Consider the following 18,534-nt stretch of genomic DNA (forward strand, 5'->3'; position numbering starts at 1 on the left):
TTCCAGGTTGTGACTGCTGTAGCCATATACCATGAAGACAAAATCAAAGGACCATCAGATTGTTTTAACTCTATTGGAAAATGGTTCAAACCTTACAGAGATTCTTGCTTGAGGTGAATGAATCTTTGTGATAATTAGCAGAAGTTTAGGTAACGTTGTGTTGTCACATTTGTTGCAATGGAATTGGACTTCTCCCAATTTATAGTAGGGCTTTGTAAACATCATTGAATTAGGCAGTTTTGCTTTTTATAACTGCTAAATTTTCATTTATTGTTATTTCTCTTGACTCTTATATTTGCTAATTCTTTCATGGTACTTTAATTGAGGCTCTCAAAACTTTTGACATCATTTATCATCCTGTTTTTGACCAAAGGAAGTGATGTTCTGGGATTTGTCCTGAGAGTACCTCACAGTAAAGCACATGCCAGTCTGCATGCTTGCTAAGAGATCAGCCCTGCCCAGAAGATGGTGGAGGCTTATGTGAGTAAGGACACACAAGAGGCATTTGTCCCCAAGCAACTTATGATCTAGTTATTTAATGAAACATAAAAGGATACATGAGAAAATTAGGGTGACTGCTCTTCAGGCCTATGGTACTCAGATTATGATATGACAGTTTACAGCTAGAAGAGAATTTAGAAATGGCTTGGTCTAACCTCCAATTTTTATAGATTTAAAGAAAGCAAAAATATTCCAAATGGTTAAATGATTTGCTCAGGATGTGTCAAGGATAACCCAGGCCTCCCAAAATGACCCCATAGGAATGATGGTTTTCAAATGTCAGGTTCTAGGGGCTCGAGTATGACCAGAGTAGACTGCTTTGGCCACCATTAGAACACAGGCCATAGGAGGAGAGGCAAGGAAAGAAGAGCCTCAAAGAGAAGGGAGGAAAAGTCTTTGGGCTGCTTCATATCTTTGTGCAAAGCATCCCTAGTGTTCCTCAATAGCTAGTCCACCTTTTTTAACTAGAGGGTAAAGGAGTTATGATCAGTCTGTCTTCCAGGTTCTCCCCTTCCCAGTCAATGAGTCATCCCTGATGCTATCAAGAGTTGAAAACTGACCCCTTTCTAAAGACAGTGGAAAATCAGAAGGCTTCTGAGAAACAGTCAAGCTCATATTGAAAATCAAGGACTTCGGGGCGCCTGGGTGGCGCAGTCGGTTAAGCGTCCGACTTCAGCCAGGTCACGATCTCGCGGTCCGTGAGTTCGAGCCCCGCGTCGGGCTCTGGGCTGATGGCTCGGAGCCTGGAGCCTGTTTCCGATTCTGTGTCTCCCTCTCTCTCTGCCCCTCCCCTGTTCATGCTCTGTCTCACTCTGTCCCAAAAAGAAATAAAAAACGTTGAAAAAAAAATTTAAAAAAAAAAAAGAAAATCAAGGACTTCAGGGGTGCCTGGGGGGCTCAGCTCGTTAAGCATCCAACTCTTGATCTTGGGTCAGGTCATGATTTCGCCATTTGTGAGTTCAAGCCCTGCGTCGGGCTCTGTGCTGACAGCGCAAAGCCTGCTTGGAATTCTCTCTCCCTCTATATCTGTCCCTACCCCACTTGTGTTCTCTCTCTCTCTCAAAATAAAGAAATAAACTTAAAAAAAAATCAAGGCCTTCAATAGTTCATTTAGTCTGGAAATACTTACTAGCTCATATAGAGAGATGCAGAACTGCTTCTGCACTCCAAGCATTTATAATAAAGTGGTAGAAAGAAGGCATGCACATATATTTAGTTATAATCCAATAAGTCAGCTCAGTGTAGGCTGAAGGGCTCAAGGGAAGGCATTCTGGAGAATGCTGGGTGTGAGCACACAAAGATAATCATCTGAAATGAAGAAGGGAAGACATTCCAGGCTTCTGAGCCAAAAGAAAAACACAAGCCACAGGTTCACAAACATGGGTTTAATCCAGGGAAGACAAATATCAGGAGACTGTTCCAAAGAGTGGAGGAGCCTCACTGAGACCAACAGGAAACACAACTGGGGTCAGATTGAGAAGGGTCTTAGGGGTGAGGCAACAGAGCTTAATATGTAAGCTTAATATGCTTGCCACCATAGCCACGTACATTCTGGAACAGAAATGTTTTAGCAGAAGTTTAATCTGGTAGCAAGCAGCATGAGATACAGATAGGAGTGAAGAGAGAAGCAAGGTGATATGCCAACAGGCTTTCTGAGAATCCCAGTATTAACCAATTCCACTAGCAACAGAAGAGATGAATCTGAGAAACCCAGGAAGTAGAGACAGGATGTCAGGCTGAATCACATTTAAGAAGAGGGAAGCACCAAGGCTCCGACACTAGGACGGTGGTGGTGAAATTTGGGAAAAGGAGCTTATGCTTTGGGTCCTGAACTTTAGATATAAAGAAACTCAGAGAGTACGGTTTATTTCCTAAAAGTTACTCTGCTAGTTGGTAGCAAAGTTGTAAGTACATGTGACATCGTCTAATTCTCCTCCATGACAAATATGGTGTGAGGGCTTAATGATGGGTTGGGTTAGCAGATACTGCTATAGGCATCCTGCCCATGGGTCAGGGGCCAAGCCCTAGGAGACGTGCTTTCCTGAGAGAGTAAGTACAGAAAGGAACATGTCAAGGGCCAAAGGCCAGTGGTCAGGACATGCTGAAGTCAGGGCAAGTAGACAGAAGAGGAGTCAGAAAAGGAGACATGCAAAGTTGTCAGAAGTGGGAGGGAACTGGGACTTTGCATTGTCACAGATGACAAGGAAGAGACTGTTTTCAGGATGCTGGTAAAAGGCCAAAGACAATGTCTGAGAAAAACTTTTTGATTTGGCTTAAAGGTCACTGGTGAGCTCAGAGCAGTTTTAATAAAGAGGATGGAGACAGAAAGATTTCAGGGATTAAAAAAAAAGATAAGTAATTAGAGGATAAAGGATGTTTTTGGTGATAGAATATTTAATGATTAACTTATCAAGAATTTGCCAAAGCTAAACATTCTCTAATATTTGTGATTTTGTGACTTGAGGCTTATTGGTACATCATATAGGTACAACACACACCCACACACCCACACCCACACCCACCTTTTCTTGTATCAATGTGTATGGGACATTTATATGTTCATTTTAACCTCATTTCTGGTTTTTTTTTTTAATTTTTAAATATTTATTTTTTATTGAGAGAGAGAGAGAGTGCAAGCAGGAGAGGGGCAGAGAGAGGGAGACACAGAATCTGAAGCAGGATCCAGGCTCTGAGCTGTCAGCACAGAGCCCAATGCAGGGCTTGAACTCATGAACCGCAAGATCATGACCTGAGCTGAAGTCAGATGCTTAACTAAGCCACCCAGGCACCACGAGCCTCATTTCTAGTTCTTAAATCTCTATCCTGGCTTTTGCTTTCCTCTTGCTTATCTATGTGCTTGTTTGCTAGTTACTCTGTCTATATTTTCTATATGCTTACAAACTGACATTAATCCTTTCTGGAACAACTGTGCCTTACAAATAAGTGAATGAAGGAATACCTTTCCTTTACAGAATGATGCCATTGGTATTTTTCACTATAAATGCCATGTGGCATGTATTCGTGGCCAGAATGAGCACATTGTATCTCAGAGACTATTCCAGGAGCAGGGTCCTATCAGCTCAGACCCTGAAATCTCAGCTGGCTCAAAGGCCCTGCTACCAGCCCTTAGGCCCTTTGAAGACCTACATGTTATTTTAATTCATTTTATAAATGAGAAAAATGAGGTTCAAAGAAGTTAAGTGACCAGCTCAAGGTCATACTGGTAATAAATCATAATCACACACTCAGGATTGGGTTCTTTCCAACAATTTATACTGCCAACTTTTATTGGCACCTACTTTTATTCATGCTCTTTAATTTCTGATAAATGTGTTGTTTTGCTTCCCACGAGGGGAAACCCACACCAGGGAAATGATTTCCATATTCAGGAAGAAAAATCTCAGATCAGATAGGCAGATATTGACCTCAAAGTATGGATGAGGAATCCGGAAACTTGGGATACAGGGACCACATAGGGAGAAGTTGAAGACAATTCCCTAGAACAGGCACTGTTGCTCATACCTGCTTTCCTGAATGGCTTGGCATGGTGATGGGTTTGCAAGTAGAGAGTGAGCAGATCCAGGTTTTATAAACATATACAATTTTGGGGGGTCTTTGAAAAAAATTCAAAATTAAGAAGAGAGGATTAGAAAACTCATATAGTGAGAGGTCCTGAAGCTTAGGTCTCATTAGTTTTACTTCCATTTACAACATAGCATATTTCAAGTAAATTTCTATTTTTCCAACAGAATTCTTAAACTTATGAAGAAATTTAATATGTGACAAAAGAAGTATTACAAACCAACTGGGATGGAAGGATTATCCAATAAATGGTTAACTTGCTTAGAAGTTCTCTGGATTTTCAAAAGTTGTGCATTAAGAGAAAAACCATCCATTGTTACCTTTGTTCCTTCAGAAATGAGGACTGCTTCACTGCAAGGAACTAAAATTAATAGTTAAAACACGTGTAACAATTGTTCCCAGATAGGGAGTTAAAGGAGAATAAAATACAGGGCTCGACGGAGGTGCCCTACTGCTGATGAGGATTTAAATCATATAGCCTTCTCTGTAGTTTTCAGAATCGGGGTTCATCAACAGTGGACAGGATGATCAAGGAAGAGCTGAGATCCTAATGCTAGGCAACCACTTAGGAAAGGGCAGGTGGGCCAGGAAAAGGGGAGTTAGTCTCAAATGAGTCTTGCTGGTGGGATCCCTGAGATAGGTAGACAGATCAGTCTGCAACTACATTTAGGAAGGCAGAAGTTGACCCCAGGGTGACCCAGCAGGGGCCTGGTGGGCGAGCCATAGCATAGCATCAAAGTAGTGAGTGAATGAATAAATAAATAAATTACATAAGAGGTGACAAACCAGACAAGCTAGTTGTTGACATCAGAGGCTCTGACAACACATAACAGAAATCTAACCCCAGGGATTGGGGTTCAGAGTAGGAACTTCAGCTCCAGGCTCAAAGAATGGATGAACCTCAGTCCTAAAACCCAAAAGGTAGAGTAGGATACTGACATTCATGTTCTGGGGCACAAGGTGGGGGCTTGGTCAGGAGGGATAAAAAGGCAACTTGCTAGAACTGAGACAATATCTGAGCCAGATGAACAGAAATGCCAACTTCCCACCTTAGCTACTGGCTTAACATATTCCCTTTTACTAGAATTAAGGTTATTTCCTGGGCCTAGAGCTTGGCTGGCTCTTCAGATGGAAGCTGTGCAGCCTCAGCTGTAGAGGATCAAGGAGGCTGCGGTACAGTGTCAATCAGGCTTTTCAATGCTCATCCGTGGATAACAATTTTTTTAAGAGAGAGGGAGAGCAGGAGCTGGGGACAGGGGCAGAGAGGCAAAGGGAGAGAGAGAGAATCTCAAGCAGGCTCCAAACTCAGCACACAGTCTGATGCGGTTCTCGGTCCCATGACCCTGGAATCGTGACCTGAGCCAAAATCAAGAGTTGGACACTCAACTGACTGAGCCACCCAGGGGCCCCTATGGGTAATTTTTATAGTAAACTACAAACACAGCAAATCACTTAAGTCAGGAGATGAAATAAATGTACTTGGAACAGTGTTTAAAGTCCCTTGTTTTCAGTGCTACCCATAGGAGTCAAACCTTTAAATAAGAAAGTTTAAGTACAGCAAGAAGCTTCAGAGCAACTAAATCTATTGCATCAAGGATAATAAACACCTGCAAGTATTTATTATAAACTTACTATGTGTCTGGGCCTGAGGGTATGTATGGATAAGCCAAGTCACACATATTCCCAGTTCCTACTGCCAAGGCCATCATATTGATTCAAAGGCAGTCAGCCAATCTACCGATTGTCCAATGACATCAGCTCTCACAGCTGAGTCAATTAAATTCTTGTTTGGAGACAAAGATAACACAGAGGACAGGAATGTAGGCACAGAAGCCAGATTGCCTAGGTACAACTCCTGATTCCACTACTTACTGGGTATGTAAAACCTGGGCAGTTTACTGAATCTCATAGTGCCTCAGTTTCCTTAGATGTCAAATGGAGAGAATTATACAACCCATACTTAGGATTGTTGTAAATGTTACATTCTCTTATTCACGTAAAGTACTTAGAATAATGGAGAGCATATAATAAGCATTCAATGAGTATTAGCTGTTCATATTCAATATATTATTATCATTAATTATTACTAGCCTTGTGAATTCCAATTGGGAAATATAGAGAGACAAAACCAGTTATCAGTGTGGGCAGAAAATTCACGGTGTCATGACGTAAGGTTGGGTCATGGCAAAGCAATGTTGCACGCATACCTCAGCTACGGCAGGACAAACTGTAAGAAGGCAGGGCAGCCTGTTAGCAGAGAAAGGGAGGAGACACAAAGAGCTAGAGGGCTTGAGAAAGAGAGAGAGAGATCCTGGAGCTCCTGGGAGTTGGGGAGTGGCCCATCTTGAGTACTTTTGTTCGCAACGTACAGCAGATCTGGCCCTTGACTCAGTACAATAAACCCCATTTTCCTGAGGGCCTCCTTGCAGCCCAAAAACATAACTAGAACAGAACCCACAGACTGGATGAGACAATGCTTGGGCTCAGAGAGTTCTCTGTCAGGGTTTATAAACTGTGAATTCCAAAGCAGAAATGTATTTTTAACAATAAAGACTTTCAACATACATTATGGTAACCAGTTGAACAGTCCTTTTATCTATTTAGAGCGGTGAGCTAATGACATAATTAAGAAGGGCTTCCCGGAGGAGGTGATTCCAGGGTTGCATCATGAACTATTGGCAGGAGGGCGTGGGTAAGAAGTCACAAGAATTCAGACAGCAAAAGGAGAGACCCCAAGGCCAGAAACAGCCTATTGTGCACAGTGAAGTGCAGGACAGCCTCCTGGGCTACAAAGGGCTAGGAGGGCAGCAGGTGGCCAAAATGGATTCGGGAAATAGGGTAGAATTTCCTTCAACAAATATTTACTGATCATCCACCATGAGCCAGGCACCACTAAGGAAAGTGAACATAGAGCTGCGAGCAACAGTGGCAAGATTCCTAGCGTCTTGAAGCTTGCGGTTCAGTGGGAAAGGCAAGCAGCACTAAGTAAACAGAAAAAGAGCAAATTTTAAATAGAAATGAGAACTTCTTAGTAAAAGGAAAACAGGATATGGGAACAGGGAGTCATGTGGTAGCATGGGGGGGGGGAGGCTATTAGATGGTTAGCTAGAAGAGGAGATGACAGTTGAGCAGAGACCTGAATAAAGGGATGAGGAGGCTGGTGGGAGCTTCCGGAGGTAGATTTAGGTGAAAGATCATCTAGGCCTGAAATAGGGTGGAGCCGGGGAGACGGAGGCAAGGAAATGGTTCTTAAACTTTTATGAGATAAACTTTTCAGGCCTTAGCTATTGTGCATGAGAAAAAGGGAAGGACAAAGAGTAACTCCTCAATGTCTAGCTGAGGGAGGTAACAAGGAAGACAGTGGTGCCACAAACTGAGACACAACGCAGGAGGAAGAGTAGGTTGAGGAAAGATGAGTGGTCTTTCAGAACGATGGATTTATAGTGCACTCTCTTAGATGCCTGTGTCCCCAGCAGGGGGACTCTGGAGCTGAAGCAGAGGCCTGGTGTGGAGATTTGGACTTTGGAATGAACGCCATGTGGGTGGTCAGTGAAGCCAATAGCATCACTGAGATTGCCTTAGTCAGCCAATATTCAGTGAGCACTTATTAAGTGCCAGGCTATGTGGCAAGTCTTGAAGGAACTTTCTTTTTAGTGAGGACATGAAAAACAAAAAAGTCCAAACAAGAAAAATGATTTAAAGTACTGATGATAGGAGCTATGAAGAAGTTAAAATAAAGTCATACGATAAAGACTAAAGGAGTTGGGGGGGGGGGGAGGGGGCAGTGGTGGCCAAGAGGGTCCTTTGTGAGGACATGATGCTTGAACTGAAAATTGAATAAGGACACTATCCTGTGAAAAGCTGGATGAAGACCCTTTGAAGCAAAAGAAATTACAAGTCTTCAGGTCTTGAGATGGGAGTAGACGTAGTGTGTCTGAAGGACAGGTGAAAGGTCAGAGTGGCTGGGACAGAGTGAGTGAGTGAGCCAGACAGGAAGGAGATTTGGTTTTATCCCGGGGGAATGTGTAGAGAAAGAAAAGAAGGCTGAGGAAAGAAGATTCCTAAAAAACACCAGCCTGAAGGACAAAGGGTATGTGGTGCTACCTAGCGTAGACCAGGAGAGAGTAGACTTTTGAGGAGCAAGTGACAAATTCTCCAGCAGCAGGATGCCTGGGTGGCTCAGTCAGTTGAGTGTGAGACTCTTGATTTCAGCTCAGGTCATGATCCCAGGGTCTTGGGATCAGGCTGCATGCTGAATGTGGAGCCTGCTTGGGATTCTCTCTCTCTCTTCCTCTGCCCTTCTGCCCTACTTGCACTTCCTCTCTTTCCCCATTAAAAAAAAAAAAAATTCTCCAGTGGCAATGAACAGATTACTTTCATGTTCATAATACAGAATATCTATTTTGTGAAGGATAAAACGAAAGGATCATTCAACTCCACCCATAGCCCGCTTGTAAGCTAACGGCCCCAAAAGCCCATTAGTCCTGTCACAGTTTCTTCAGTCAACTGGCTTCAGTTGACATGGTGATGTATAAATTTTTTTAATGTTTATTTATTTTTGAGAGAGAGAGAAAGAGTATAAGCAGGGGAGGGGCAGAGAGAAAGGGGGACACAGTATCCGAAGCAGGCTCCAGACTCTGAGCTGTCAGCACAGAGTCCAGTGTAGGACTAGAACTCACGAACCGTGAGATCATGACCTGAGCCAAAGATAGATGCTTAACCGATTGAGCCGTCCAGGCGCCCCTACATGGTGATGTATATGTCAGCACGGAATCAATGTCCACAGGACTATTTTAAGATAGGTGCAAAGAAGTATTGCAGCATTATATGCAATTGCTGTGCAGCTGGGAAAATGGAAGTGCACAGAAGTTAAATGGCTTTTCCAAGTGACTGCAGGCCTAAGCTAAAAATAGCATCCCTGTCTACTTAGTCCAAGGTTACTTTTCGATTTGCATCTAGCTTGTGCCTCTGTTGAAGGAAGCTATCCTTAGAAGTTTTATGGATTTCCAAACCACAGTGATAGACTGGGATGATTAACTGCCTCTCTTGATCCACAGGCACAACACTTCGTTTGGACGTCTGGGATGGATGGAAGGAATTTCTGATGGGTTGTCTTCTGGGACAAAAACTTAAAGTCCAACGCTATTTATCAAATGAAGGACCAGTACTCAAGTATGGAGATAAGACAAATGCTAAATTAAGTAATTTTTACTGAACTTCCATAGGAACCTTGAGCCATCAATTCACTCTACAGCTGGAGTGCCGCACCATGCCAATTCCACTTAGCATGAATTAACCTGAAATTATTATTGAGATATTTACTGGAAAAAGATAGCAGGGATGTCACCAAGGCTGACTGCCTTTGGTGATGGATTGCAATTCAGGTAGACTTTCCTCAGGAAACACTAACTATTTAAATAAGTGATGTCAGTTTGGTTTGGAAATCAGACTTTTAACAGCACTTTGAAAGCCCATCAGAATAAGTACCTTGCCACCCTCATATTCAATTATCCTAAAAAGCACTGATTGCTAACTGATTGGCTGAAACATTGGCTGCCTCTCCCTAAGCTCCCAAAGAATTTTTCAAACTGCTTTTAATACAAGCCTTCATACTTCTGCCATACATGAACATGTGTGACTGGGGCAGTGGATGGTAGGCTCAGAGAAGCAGGTGGTCATTTTAATGTATCTCTGCAGTCAGCAGCTTCTCATACATGTAAGTTGCATTACTCTTTAGGTTTTAATTCAATGGTATTTTAGGACAGGGACCCCTCCTGGTGATTCAATCATGCTTTACAGAAGCCCACACACCCAGCAAGAGCTCTAAGGGCTCTAAGAAGTGACAGAATAGAAAACAGCTTCTGCGATTGTATATAATATTCAATATTCTGAATTAATTTCTATTTAGAGATAGTGATACTTCCCTTTTTTCATGTTCTAAATCCAAAGAAATGGCTTGTATTGCATTGTTACTTTAATAGTGCATATTTATTGAGTACTTTGTAACAAGACACTGTGTTACATGTATTACCTAATTTTATACTTAGAACAATTTTATGAGGTAGATACTCTTTTATCACCAATGTCACACAGCTAGCCAGGGCACAACTAGATACCGAATCCTAACAATTTAATTCTAATGCTCAGATGCTTAACCATTCCACTTGACTTAATCCTTAAGTAAAATCTGAGGAGGGTGAGCAGTGGGGGGTGTGGCTGTGTGCCTGCTTTAGACCCTGCCCCCAATGTACACCCATGCGCATGGCTCAGCTGACCCAGCTGGGCCCACAGGCTCACTCAGTTCCAGGCCTTATCGGCTCTGGTGATGGGTTCCCAGACTGCAATCTCCCTGCCCACACTATCTGTATTCTCATCATGCTGAAACACACACACACACATAGGAACCGGATGGACAGAGGCACACAGGGGAGGAGGGGAAAAAGAGAAAAAAAGACCTATCAGCTCAGAGAATATACATGATCAGGCTAAAAAGCTCCTTTTATTCTGTCACCCAATCAGCAATGATCTATTGAGCATATACCACACATGATCCTAGGAATATACCAATAAACAAGATATGGTCCCTGCCTTCAACCTTACAATCCAGTAAAGGAAACAAAAAAAACAAGTAACAGTGTGCATTGGTGGTATAGTGGTGAGCACAGCTGCCTTCCAAGAAACAAGTCACCAATTCCTGGAGAAGCAGAATTGCAAAATGATTAGGGACACAAACTCCAGGGCCCTTCTGCCTAGGTTCATAGCCCTACTCTCCAAGTGTTTAGTGTGTAAACTTGGGCAAGTTATACAGTCATCCTGTACTTGTTGCCTCCTTGAGGAAAAGGGAGTAATAATTGCATCTGTCTCACAGAACTGTTTCAGAGATTGTGTGACTAAATCATCGGAATTTAGAGGGCTGGTTGGCACATGGAAAGCGGGACATAATTGCTACGTGCTGTTGCTGTCACCGTTCAGTATGAAAGTGTCATGGCATGGATACAGTCATGATCCATGATATTGGACTGGGAATGTATACAGTGGGCAACTAACTAGACTTAGGGGATCAGGTAAAGCATCCTGAGAAAGGCAACTGACGTCTGAAGGGCTGATACTTAGGCAAAAGGAAGGGAGGAAAAAAAAAAAAAAGATATTCCAAAATTGATGGAACCACATGAACAAAGTCCCAGGGGGCAAGAGAATAGCTTCAAAGAACTGAAACAAGTTCCACATGGTAGGTCATGAAGTGAGAGGGAGCTAGTGGCCGGAGGCTAGAAGGATAAGGAGAGGCCAGCTCTTGCAGGCACCTGTAGGAATGTGAAGGAACTTGGGCTTTATCTTTTAAGTTCTGGGAAGACATTGAAGGTAGAGAAAAGCCATGATGAGACCTGCATTTTAGAACATTGCTCTGGTTGCAGTGTGAGGAATAGAGGCAGGCAGGGGACAGGGAGATAGTCAAGACGTAACAGTGGCCTGAACGAAGCTTATGACAGCAGAGGTGTGGCTAAGAAAACTCAACTGTGAAAAGATACATTTAGAAGATAGAATCAGTTAGTCTAGGTAACAATATGAAAGCAAAGGCCAGTTAGTCCTTCCAAGAGGGACTCTTCTCCCCAAAATAAGAAAATTGATCACATTCAGAGATGCTGATTTGCACTAATGAATTTTGGGGAAAAAAAAATGATGTGTGAACCAAAATGCCACTGTATTAAGGCATAATTCTAATTAGTTATAATCTAACTGTGGGTCCTGGAGACCCACATGTTCTGAGAAGGTCATCTCCTTGTACAGGAAAATTACACAGGAAGCCGCATACACATCAAAAGATGGTGTGGTGAGCATGTAATCAGAGACAGGAGGGTCAGTTGGTTTTGGATGTAGGTGGTTTTGGATGATGCCAGGCAAGCTTGCCTCCATCTCTATAATGGGGTCCGATAGCCCTGCCCAAGTATATCCTGGACAATACTTAGTGAACTCTGTCTAGGTTTGCCTCCCTAATTCTTATTTCTCTGAACAGCCCCCACCAGTCATTCAACTTATGCTTTATGGGGAGGGATAGTAGGAAGGCCAGTGTGGCTCTAGGACAGTGACAGGGAAGGGGGTTGTGGAAAGTGGGGCAGGAGAGCGGGGCAGGGGCTTGATTGTAAGAGGCCTTGTAGGTCAAGGTGAGGAGTTAGGATTTCAATTGCAATGGGAAGCTATTGGAAGGTTCGGAACAGAGGATAAACTATCTCCCGTTTCGGGAATAAAAAGGTCACTGAGCGCTGTGTGAGGAAAAGCCCGTAGGGAAATACAAGGAGGTGGGAGACAGTTAGGAGACTATGGCACTGGTGCTGGTGGGAGTGCAACGTAGTGGTTTAGATCTGAATAGCAGTAGAGACTTTGAGAAGCCAGAAAATAAGGGCTGATGGTAGAAAAGACAAAACAAACATAGAAATCCATAGTTCTAAAATGTGCTGGATTTCTTCCAGTACTTTCCCAATAAATATAAAGGTTACTGTTTTCACTGGGACTTTGAGTTTCATAAAAAAGAAAACCACTCCAAGGAGCCCACTTTGAATTATTTGCCTGTGCATAATGGGATAATCTATACAAGCAGGATCTGTGCAGTTTAAGCTGTATATTACCATACACCTTTCCTGAGAACATTCTATGTAAAAGTTAAGAAGAAATAAATATCTTAACTAGTATGTTTTGTAACTACATTATCGGTTTGCTGACTTACTAAACACCCACTCCCACTTGTTTCGTTCATTCAGGTATCAGAAAAAGGTAGTCCTGTTCATCGCCGCCTTCTATGGGTACATCGAGCTCACTGAATGGGCCCTGAAGCAGGGCGTGCGGCCCAATGAGGCTGTCGGTGTTCACCCCTATCGAGCATGGTGCCATGAAGCCCTTCATGCAGATGTCTCTAAATGCCCCATTCATGCAGCTGCAGAAGCGGGCCAACTGTTGATTCTGAAGGCCTTTGTCAACTGCAGCGTGCTGTGCCTGGAATGTAAAAACGCAGCGGGGCAAATCCCCCTGATCATCGCATTTAAACACAAGCATAAAGACTGTGTATTGTATTTATTGAGCAAAATGTGGTCCACGGTTTCTTTTCCGAAAATATCAGTTCCCGTGAGGATTTATATTAAAATAAAACAATGGGTCCTCAAAGCTCAGAGTCACAACCTTAATAAAAGCCAGCTTTGCAGCGCAAGGGTCCTTGGGGCAAAAGTTGGAGACACCGTGATGGTGGATGGTTTCACCACACCACAAATGACCTCCAAGGGCTGGCATAAGGCTCAGAACAAGGACTCACAAAGCACTGTGGGTAAGCTACCACCTCTCAAGGAAGAAACTGCAAGCAAGAAACCTATCAATCCTTTGGCAATTTCACAGCAGATCACAAGACGACAAACCTTGAAATTACCTCCACCGGTAGATGCAAATACGTCCTTTAAATTACAAAGACAGCAACAACAAAATCAGAAAAAAATTACTGCTGCAGCTAAGAAAAAAGAAAAGTTCATAAAAAATACATATCTCCCCCAAATCCCCCTCCCTCCAGTTTCAAGAGTGGGCTATTCACACCCATCTTTTTACTATGCAACACCCAGTGCTGATTTTTTACTCAAATCGTCCTTTGCGTGCTTCTCAGAGCACAGTGGTAAGACTCCAAGGGAGAACGCCATCTACTGCTTAGCCGTGGCCAGGTAACGTTTTCTCTTTAAATACATAAGGACAAACCTTTAATAGGGCCGCTCTAGGGCAGGAAGTGGTCCATGAAGTCCTACCATGCCATATAATGTAATACAGGTTGTACGAATGCATCAGTATCCAGCTTCAAGGACCTCATCTTAGCCTTGTGTCTAGGACAAAATGAATTGATTTTACTGGCCAATCCAATCTGTGTAGTAAAAATCATTTTACTCCTCAGGCTTTCGGAAAGAAAAGAGACAGTAGAAAGAGTTGTATCAAATAACAAGGTCTGGGGCACCTGGGTGGCTCCGTTGGTTGAGTGTCCAACTCTTAATTTTGTCTCAGGTCATGATCCCAGGGAGTGAGCCCTGCATTGGGCTCCGCCCTAAGCATGGAGCCTGCTTGAGGTTCTCTCTCTGTCTCTCTCTCTCTCTCTCTCTCTCTCTCTCTCATTCTCTCTCTCTCCTTCCCTCTATCCCATCCCCCACTCACATGTTCTTTCTCTCTAAAAATAAAATAAAAATAACAAGGTCCCTTGACTCTTTTTTTAACTAATAAGAAATTGTTAATAATTAAAGGGAGAAGGGAGAGACTTGAAATGGGGGAGAGACACATTAAAAGTGTCATGGAAGACTGGATGGTAATGAAAGTGGAAGGAAAGAAAGGAACAAGTGAATAACAGACTGAACCATAAAGACTTCAGCTGACTTACTGGGCAAGATATATTGGTTGGGAAAGATCTATATTGGACAGGGTGATAGAGTTGACATTAATATTTAAGGTCAGCTTAAAAAGTAATCCATTGTCACATTTAAAGACAAAAACCAGTGTATCAGGAGTGGACTTTTCAGGCACATTCATTTCATAAGATAAAATTTGACATTGGTCATCAGATTTCACTGAAAACACAACTCTGATCAGATCTCAGGTCCCATCCATTACTTATGTGGTTTTTTTGCGTTCTAATATTACAGTAGAATATAGATTTATGAGTGGTTTTCCCCCTTACTCAATATAATGAAAAGGAAAGAAAAAAAACAAGGCTCGATTGTTTCAGTTGTCTTTCAGTATTTGTCTTTATTTCCACTCTACTTTATTTCAGCTAAGCTGCTGCCACCTAGTGGTCAGAGTAATCGGGCTATAAAACTGGCAAAATTTGGAACAGCACAATGAAACTAACTGCTTAACAATTTTAATTTTCATAATTCGTGAGCTATCTCTGACTAGAATGTATAAGAGATAACCTAAAATTCTAGAAAAATACCCAAGAAAATTATTAATTGAAAACATTGGGGTGCCTGGGTGGCTCAGTTGGGTAAGCATCAGACTCTTGATTTCGGCTTGGGTCATGAACTCGTGGTTGGTGAGCTCAAGCCCCACATTGGGCTCTTTGCTGACAGTGAGGAGTCTGCTTGGGATTCTCTCTCCTTCTCTCTCTGCTCCTCCCCTGTGCATGCATGTGCGCAAGAGCGCTCTCTCTCTCAAAATAAATAAACATTAAAAAATTATATAGTTATCTTAAAATCATGCTGTAAACATAAGAAAGGAAGCACTGATTAGTTTTATCAATAGATGTACATTAGAAATCAAAAGATGTACATTAGAAATCAAAAGATGCACTTTTAAAACATTCTTAACTGCTTATTATGTCCCAGTGAAGTGCTAGGCAGAATGCAAACATGCAAAGGTAAAGCAAGGAGTTAATCCAGAACATTAATGATGAATGAGGCAAAGTTGGATGGAGTTCAAATATTTGAAATACTAAGGTAATTTTACGCAAGATTGCTTCTGATAGAATTGGTGGAAGCCCTTTAAATTTCAAGAACTTTGCCAGACAAAAGGGGTGGTGGTAAAGAAAAGGAGCCAGGTACAGGTGCCAACATGGTCAAGGGCACTGTTTTATGAAAGGGTAAGAGAGAAATTTAGTTTTCAAAGAAGTCAGCAGATCTGCAAAAGGCATTTTAGGGGACAGGGAGAAACCGGCTAAAGATGAAACTAGCAAGATAGACTGCACCTGCATGGAGAAGCGTCTTGGGTGCCCAAGTGGAGAGTGTGCTTCTTGTTAGGAAGTAGATAGGAAGATCACGGAAGTTCTTTTTTTTTTTTTTTTTTTATCAGACAAGTCACATAATCAGTTTGTGTTTATTCTGGAAGATGTATCTGGTGGAGATGTGTGTTAGAGTCACCGGGAAGAAGTCTTACTGAAGCTGTGGAAGGCCTACAGTAGAGTTAGGAGGCTTCAATAAAGGAAGCAAAGAATGATAAAGACCTGGACTAGAGCAGAAATAGTAGGGAAGAGGAGAAAAGCCAAATATGACAGATATTTCTGAGGAACAATCTGCAAACTGTGATTGCTAATTAGATGTAGAAGTAGAGAGAGAAGGAGGAATTGAGTTTTATTTCTGGAGTTAGAGATGGTGAGGAGATAGCAAAGCCACTGTGTTATTAGAGCAAGGATACTGAAGGGGGCAGGTTTAGAAAGAAGATAAAAGACATGGAAATTGGAAGTGTCAGTCGGGATTTAGGAGTCATGGATATGTGAGTTGAAGCAATTAGTAAATAAGGCCTCCCAGGATGAGGGTGCAGAGAGAGAGGAAGACAAAAAGGACAGAACCTCAGAGGACCCCTCTAAAGTAAATCACATTTGGGATGCCTGGGTGGCTCAGTTGGTTAAGCATCTGACTCTTGGTTTCGGCTCAGGTCACGATCTCATGTTTTTGTGGGTTCAAGCCCCGTGTCCAGCTCCATGCTGAGGTGCGGAGCCTGCTTAGGATTTTCTGTCTCCCTCTCTTGCTGCCCCTCCCCCACTTGCACTATGTCTGTCTTTCTCAAAATAGATAAGTAAACTTAAAAAAAATAAAGTAAATCACATTTATATCCTACAAAGTAGGAGTAATGATATTCAAATCCACAAGTCCTTATTAGCATATAGTCAGGGAATAGCTACTATAAAACATTAAATTTCACTGCATTTCAGTTAAAGCCTATTTAATATCATTTTTTTAATTAAAAACATTTTTTTTTTAATTTTAGAGAGAGTGTACAAGCAGGGGAGAGAGGCAGAGGGAGAGAGAGAGAATCTTAAGCAGACTCCACACTCAGTGCGGAGCCTGATACAGGACTGAACCCTTGACACTGAGATCATGACCTGAGCCAAAATCAAGAGTCTGACACTTAACTGACTGAGCCCACCCAGGCTCCCCAAGGCTATTTAATTCTTATCAATGAAAAATAACATGTTTCTGTTGGGGAGGAAAAGGAAGAGAAGGGAGACACCAGATAATATATCATCTATATAAGCATGCCTGGGAATATAGAAAAAGGTTCAAGCTAGAGAATTCTGTATGACATTGACTGGTTTTCTGATTCTAGATGTGAGTGCTAAATTTCTAGTATTGCTTGGGAAAATAACACTTCCACTGCTTCACAAGGAACCAGTTTCAGAAAGATTCCAACTTTCTATTTTATAACCTATCTGTGTGAGAAGATAAACTAGCCACAGTTACAAAATGAACCTTAAGATTTCTATCATTTCAGCAACAAACAGGGACAAGATTGGACTTCCTTACAATTTTTTTTTTGTCTTGTTTTCTTGCAGTGCCTTTAAAGAGAAACGATGGCTTCAGCAGTTAGGAATAGCAAGAGTTCTAGCGAAAAAGAGCATTTCTAACCTGACCACACAAGGAGGCCTGACAGCATGTGAAAATCCTCCAGAAATCGTGCTTTGAAGAGTCATGACAACCTCAGTTTGGGCAAAGACCTGATCAAACAGAACCTTCAGTTCTAATGTTAACATTTCAAGTAATTAATGCTATAAGTTCTAATAATAGTTCTAATGCTACACAACTATCAACAGGATATTTAATATCTAACATCAGGTTTTCTTGAATTCCATCACTGGCAGTGAACATTCCAGGCATGTGTTTTGCATAGTTTGAGAAAGAATCTATAAGAAATGGAAGGTAGTAGTCGCCTTACAGAGTAGGAAAACTGGAAGGATGGGAACCAAGAATGGGGGTGAGAACTTTTACAGTTTCTCTTTTGTTTTCCTGGGTTTATTTTTAATGCTTTCTCTTTTTTTAAACCATATTAATGTAGAACATAATAAAAATAAATTCATTTTAAAAGGACGGTTACAAACATCCTCCTACAAAAGTCAAGTTCTGGTCTTAGATATCTTTTGAACTTCTGCTAAAACATCGCTTTCCATTAATTTTTTAAAATTGGTACACACAGTGAATTGCACAAATCTTAAACGTAAGATTCTATGGCTCTGACAAATATATACATCAATATAACCAATACCCCAGTCAAGATGCAAATACTTCCATTTCCCCAGAAAGTCTCTCCAAGCTCCTATAACTAAGTCCATCCTAATCCCCTATAGGCATCCACTTCTCTGATTTCTGTATCCATGCATAAAGTTTTCTAGTCAAAGAAATCACATGATTGGTCACTTCTGTTTGCTTTTGTTGCTCCGTGTAATATTTATGCTGTTGCATGTATCAATAGTATATTCTTTTCTCTCTCTCTGTAGTGATATTCTTTTTCATTCCTGGTATTGGTAACTTTTGCTTTCTCTACTTTTCTTTTTGTCATAAATAGTCTTGCTGATGACTTATTGTTATGAAACATAAATGGTTTTTATCAATTTTAATAGTTTAGCTTTTTACAGTGAACTATTACTTTTAATTCTTTCTATTGTATATTTGTGTTCTAATTTGTTTCTTTCTTTTTTTTTTTTACAGTTTTTACTTCTCTGATTAAAATTTT

General features: G+C 41.6%; 1 protein-coding gene across 1 annotated transcript in view; it reads left to right on the forward strand.

Moving 5' to 3' along the window:
• Positions 1-17,773, forward strand: part of ANKUB1 (ankyrin repeat and ubiquitin domain containing 1) — a 28,969-nt gene extending 11,196 nt beyond the window's left edge. The window contains exons 4-6 of the mRNA XM_049629743.1: positions 9,141-9,255; positions 12,837-13,775; positions 17,360-17,773. Coding sequence (XP_049485700.1) covers positions 9,141-9,255; positions 12,837-13,775; positions 17,360-17,489 — 1,184 coding nt within the window. The 3' untranslated portion in view covers positions 17,490-17,773. The remainder of the gene's footprint in view (positions 1-9,140; positions 9,256-12,836; positions 13,776-17,359) is intronic.
• Positions 17,774-18,534: the final 761 nt, after the last annotated feature.

This window comes from Panthera uncia, chromosome C2, assembly GCF_023721935.1.
Source record: "Panthera uncia isolate 11264 chromosome C2, Puncia_PCG_1.0, whole genome shotgun sequence".
NCBI classification, from domain to species: Eukaryota; Metazoa; Chordata; class Mammalia; order Carnivora; family Felidae; genus Panthera; species Panthera uncia.